The sequence below is a fragment of the Leptosomus discolor genome, chromosome 1 (genome assembly GCF_034619465.1).
Source record: "Leptosomus discolor isolate bLepDis1 chromosome 1, bLepDis1.hap2, whole genome shotgun sequence".
In the NCBI taxonomy this organism is placed as follows: Eukaryota; Metazoa; Chordata; class Aves; order Leptosomiformes; family Leptosomidae; genus Leptosomus; species Leptosomus discolor.
This window is the reverse complement of record NC_141391.1, coordinates 71,945,359-71,951,358: the sequence shown is the minus strand read 5'-3', so window position 1 is coordinate 71,951,358 and position 6,000 is coordinate 71,945,359. Positions and strand designations below refer to the sequence as shown.

Here is a 6,000-nt window from a genome sequence, read left to right as displayed (position 1 = left end):
CGGCCCCCAGCCGCATCCCGGAAGGACACCTCGCTCCCACAGTCCCTTGCGCTCTCCTTTGCGGCCTGTGCCCGGCAGGGTGAGTGGTACCCCGGGGGCGGCGGCCTGCTGAATCCGCCGCCATCCGCCCTGCAGACCCCGCGATGTGGGGGAGTCCTTGGCCTGGCACGGCGCGGGGGGCGGCCCAGCGCGGGAGGAACCGGGTGACGCCTTTCGGCGGGGCCGCGTTCGGCGGGGCCAGGGCCCGTCTACCTGCGCGCCCCCCCCCCCCCCGCCCCAAGGCCTGCTCTCAGCCGGGCAGGGCGCAGGCCCGCGGAGGCCTGCGGGGCTTTTGCGGGGCGTACGGCCCGTGCTGGGCCTTGGCGAGGGAGTGGGAAGACGGAGGCCGCATCAGTCCCTGGAAGGAGCCTCTCTGGCACCGTCGTCTCCTTCCCGCGACGGGCAGAGCTGTCCTCTTGGGTCGCCTTGAAGAAGGAAGGGGCTTGGGCATAAAGAAGCGGGACGGGGTGTTCTTAGGGGCGCTAGGGACTGGCCAGGTGCCCGATCATCACGAGAAGTGGTCCGAGAGTCTCAGATACGTGTCCTGTTCCTGCCAGGGAGATGGGAGTAAAGCGTTTGTGATGCTGAAAAGTTGCTGTGTAAAGTCTGCAACTGGCGCGACCCCGGGCGCGAGTTAAGGTTAAGTTTAAGTTTCTAAATGTGGGAATTATGTAAGTAAGGAGCTGGGTATGAGGTGAGGGGAGGTGACAGGGGGAAGGCTGAGGGAACCCAGGTCCGCATCTGATGTGTGCCTGGGTGCTTTTCAGCGTGGCTCCGATGGCTCCTGCAAAGAAAGGTGGCGAGAAGAAGAAGGGACGCTCTGCCATCAACGAGGTGGTAACTCGGGAATACACCATCAACATTCACAAACGGATCCATGGCGTGTAAGTGCTGCTGCGTGTCGGTGACATTGGCCTTACGCAAAGTGGCGTTCGGGAGTGGCTTCGGTGGGTTTTAAACAGCAGAGAAGGACGGTCCTTACCAGCACCGACGCCAGTGTGTGATGGTTTAGTCCCTTGTGCTGCAGTTGTGTGCCGAGGAGACAGCTCTGTGCCCATGCGGACCTATGCAGAGGATTTGGCTCTTCAGATCAGGCGTGTTGCTGTTTTTGTGAGTGTTCCTGGGCTCAGTTTGAGGTTTCAATTTGTTCAGCCTCTGTGCGCAGGTCATCCTTCTTTCCCAGGTTTAAAGTTTAGCCCGCCGCAGTCAGTTTTAGAAATGAAGTGTTGTTGTAATCACACGATTGGCTCTGTGCTTATCACTGAATGGTGTGAAGTGTGATTTGAATTAAACAATATTTGTTGTGTATAGATGAGAGCAGCTTTTTAGCTGACAACAGTTCGAACCTCACACATAAAGTGCTTGAGAGGACTTGAAACTGTGTTGCCCTTTGCTTCTCTGTGTGTGTGGCTGCAGCCACGGGGGAGGAAACTACAGCCGACTCAAAACAGCAAAATTGCTGAAGTTACCTTAGAATGGATGAGGAACAATACTGTGAACTGTTGTCAAACCGCGGGTCAGGACGGGAGGCCACAAGTGGAGCCTTTAGGTGGTGACAAGATGCTCTGGCCTTGCCTGCTGGGTGGTGGTGGTGGAAGTTCAGTCGGTTTTGAAGGCTGATGACCCTGGCAGATGCTTTTCTTTTTGGGGTTATCCTCTTTGATTTTGGGGCATGAAGTACTAAGGGTGAAATGCCTTTTGTTGAAGGCTCATCTTGCTTGTAATTGCTCACCCGCTTCTGATTTCTAGCACTAAATATCAGCAGCAGGGTGCAAATAATACTAAACATAACCCACCATGGGGCCAGCACTGGCACTAGTCGCATGTCATGGTGCGGGTGTAATAGATACGGCAGAAACAGCGCGGCTGTGACTCTTGGTGTAGAGGCCCAGTCATGCAGAATCTGTCCAGAATAGGCACGAGACTGTAAAAAAACAGTTCCAATGGTGGTATCGGTCCTGCTAACAGGAAGAAACACTGCGTAGCAGAAGCTGTCCTTCAGAACAGCATCAGGCTGGTTCTTCCGCTGTTTATTTCAGGACCGATGCAGTTCTGGCAGGTTTGTATCGCTGCTGTCGCACTGCCTTTCTCCTAGGCCTTTGGATAAGGCTCTGATCTCTTCAGCGACATTGCAGTAAGTTCTAACGTCAACATGTTTGAATAAGACTTAAGATCTGGGACATCTTGCAGTTGCAAAAGTTTGCTGAAGTTAGGCTGCGTAAGTGTACGTGGTTTCTGTCAGGCACAGACACTGAGGGTAGCAGCTAAGGAGCGAGGGTCTGGTCACACTTGAGCTGCTGTGGAACACAGTTCTGTGGATTGTATGTTTAGAGAACGTCAGGGGTTGAATGCTGCGACAAGCGTCCGGTGCCGACGCTTCCTGAAGTTAAAGAAACAGCTCTTGTGTTTGTCCTAGGGGCTTCAAGAAGCGCGCACCGCGGGCTCTCAAGGAGATCCGTAAATTCGCCATGAAGGAAATGGGCACTCCCGACGTTCGCATTGACACCAGGCTGAACAAGGCGGTCTGGGCAAAAGGGATAAGGTGGGTTTCTGCAGCTTTCCTCAGCAGGCGAGGAAGGACCTTGTGACACTGCGTACGTGGAGGTGCGGGGCTTGGAGGGGTGGAAGCCTCCAGGATTTGCATTTTCTTTGCAAACGCTGCCTTCCTTACGTGCCAAGCTGGTCTTTCCCTCGCCTCTGTGTTCTGGTCAGCTCCCTCAGCGCGTTTGTGGCAAAGCTTCGGTAAACTCTGGAATTGAAAGACCTTCCTTCTACCTCTGATAAGAATAAAGCAAAGGAAAGATAGGTTTGGGGGTGGAGGGTGGGGGGGAGAGAAAGGGTTGGGGTGTTGTAATGCTGTCGCACCCCAGTCCCTGTCGCAGCAGAGAGTTTTTAGAAACGTGGCTTTTTAGTGACATGGTCCCGGGCTTGGTACCTGGGGTTTGTGTGAGGTATCTGAGCAGGGTTAGGTTTCGAAGCCCACTGAATTGAGAAATGGTCATTGATAAATCAAGAAATGCTGCGCAAGGAAATCATGAGGTGTGGTTTAAACAGGGCCATTAATCATCTCTTGAAAGTACAAACGATAGGTAGTTTGGGGGCAAAAAATTACAACTTGTGTTAGATCACTGCTATAGAGGCAGCTGATCTGGTATTTCGTATGTATGAAGATGGTCCAAAAGGAAGACTGTGAGGAGTGGGACCTCTTAAAAGGTAATAAAAGTTAACTGGTAGGGATTAGTACTGTAAGTGATACATTGGATACACATGAACCCTTGTTTTAAACCACGTCTTCTAGGAATTAGATACCCAAGTCTGGCCTGTGCCATACAATCCTTTTCCTGAACTGTGTGCTTAGGCCAACCCTTCCTTCAAAAGCGGAGTGGGAAGATGGGACTGAGTTACTGGGTCTTCTGGGCATGGGTTCTCCGTCCTTCCCGTTGGGCTCTTCCAGTTCACGTGCAACAAAGAAGTAGCAGCTGAGCCAGGAGGCAGCCCAGCTTCAGAGCTTAGTGGTGAGGCTGCTCACCGAGATGCCTTGGGCTAACTGGCAGGAGCGCGGTCTGTGGAGCAAGGAGTCGCTGCATCTGTCTCTGCGGCCCGAGTTTAACTGCAGTTTTCCCTAGTTAGAGTAGCGAATGTATGCAGAGAAACGTACCTGTCTCTGGAAGGATCAGGAGAGGCTAAAATCACTGTGTGATAGTCAGTGATCTATGCAAAGAAGTAGTGAAAAATGCTTTTGATTTGTTTCAAGAAGGGAGCAAATGGAAGCAGGTTCCTTTTTCTTAACTACTACGTCCATCTGATTTGGTAAGTGTGCTCTTGAGAATGTACAGCAAGAAGGCAGTTCCCTCACATACGGAGCAAAGTACTCTGAGCAGGAGTTTACCGAAATCCCGAGTTCATTGGAGGTGGGAGAGTACTTGAAGAATGGTGTGGACAAGTAATTGTGTGCCTGCCCTCAGCAGCATATTTTGGGCCGTATTAGGGGAGGATGCTAAGGTGTGACTAGCCTATTACAAAGAAAATAATCTTAAGTGATTTACGTTGTGGTTCTGTGGGCTTTGTGAGGAAGAAACGAACAGGTTTTTGCCCATGAATAAGATGTTGGCTCAGGTCTAATGCTTACTAGAATTTCCACACGACTTCTGGCGTATAGATTGGGCAGGGCTCTGACCCTTGACAGGGGCCTTGGGCTTTCAGAACAGGCTGTTGGGGGTTTTTTCCTCGCTGTTCTCTAGTCTCGCAAGAAGCGCTGGTTGGTAACGGCTGCTTGCTGATCGTAGCCACGCTGTGCTCCTTGATCATCTTCATAGTGTATTTCCTGGATTGGTGGCAGACTGGTGATGCACTTCTGACTTTACGCTCCCACTGGATTATGGATTCATCTGATTCAAGGTTCTGTTAAATCTAAACCTGCGCACTTTAACAAAACTAAAAACCAAACCAAAAAGCTCCCCTAAGGCAAATGGTACAATCTCCAAGGTATGCAGGATATCAGTCTTGTTATGCAGCCGAGACAGAAACAGAATTGACTCATCGTGTCTTTGCACAAATAGGCAAAGCTCAAGAATTTGAGGGGGACTAGTAATCGTGGAGCAAGAACTTTTCTGAATTAGCTGGTTTCAATAAATTTTTTACTGAAAATTAATCTGTCGTGATCACTTTAGGAACGTTCCTTACCGTATCCGCGTGCGTTTGTCCAGAAAGCGCAACGAGGATGAAGATTCGCCGAACAAGCTGTACACGCTGGTTACCTACGTACCAGTCACAGCATTCAAAGGTAAGGCTGCGCGCCGCACGCCACGCTGTGCCTCTTGCTCCGTGCTGTGTTCTTCTGAACCAGTAGCAGAGTGGGACAGCTCCTCTGGCAGTGCAGAATTCAGATGGAAAGTGTGCTGGAGGGGTCAGACTGCTGGCTTAAACTGGCTCTGTTGTAGAGCACAGGGCTGCCAGCTTGCCTGGTCGGCATTGAAAAGTAAACGCGGAATTCAGTGAAATAATCTTGTAGATTTTGAGAGAATAAAAACCACTGGCCGTACTTGTTAGGGTAGTTTTAAGGTTTGTTTTCCCATGTAAAGTACATCCTCTGATGTCAAAAGCTCAATCAGGGTGAGCCTTTTCTGCTTGTCACCTGAGAAATATCTTATTTGCAGGATTGATTATTATTTGCAAGTGAAATACTGGCCTGTGTCGCTTGCTCTTCCCAAAGTAGATCGGCAAACAAGCTTTGAAGCTGCAGGTGCGCTTCCTTGTGAAGCCTTGCGTGTGCATAAAGCGAATTGTCCTAGTAATAGGTGGTGATACAGTTTCTTGTTTTGCAGGTCTACAGACGGTCAATGTGGATGAAAATTAACCTGATTTTCATTATAATAAAAGGATAAAAAGAAAGTTTATGCCCAGGTTGTTTGGTTGGGTTTTTTTTTATTGTCCAGTCTCTTCAAGCTCTCATCCATGAAGCACTGAGTTGACCAGGTGACAACATCTTAAAGTATCTTCCTTGCTTAGGGCTCGTACATACTTGTGTCATTTCCTTAATTAAAAGATACTGTAGACTTCAGTTACACGTGAGCGGAATAAGGAGGAGAGGTGACTGTTCCTATGCAGGTAGCAAAGTCCTGGTGGTTTGGTTTTGCTCCTTTATCAGCAATAAGGAGCCACTACACCAGTCTTCTGAGTTAAGGCCAAGTTTGTTTGAAAACCAAAATCAACAAATGGCAACAACAAAACCCAACCCCCACACCTGCTAGAGCAGTCCTTCGTGTATGTCATCTCTCGTGGATGAAGTCAAGGCCCTGTGTTTGGTGCCCCACCACTCGGCAGAACCAGCAGGCTTCTCCCGGGCAGGTCTGCGTGCTGCGCTGAAACCTGGGGTTCTCACCAGTCAAGTAACTGGAATTTGTTGAATGAAGTAGGGACTAAAGGCACTTCCATACGTCAATAGACACTTGTCAACACAAG

The 6,000-nt window shown here is 50.0% G+C and overlaps 1 protein-coding gene across 1 annotated transcript; it reads left to right on the top strand.

Annotated features, from left to right (window-relative positions):
* RPL31 (ribosomal protein L31) lies at positions 1-5,435 on the top strand. Its single transcript, XM_086482178.1, has 5 exons — positions 1-79; positions 807-923; positions 2,456-2,581; positions 4,710-4,822; positions 5,364-5,435. The coding sequence occupies exons 2-5, from the start codon at positions 817-819 to the stop codon at positions 5,393-5,395; spliced, it is 378 nt and encodes a 125-aa protein (XP_086338304.1). The 5' UTR covers positions 1-79; positions 807-816; the 3' UTR covers positions 5,396-5,435.
* Positions 5,436-6,000: the final 565 nt, after the last annotated feature.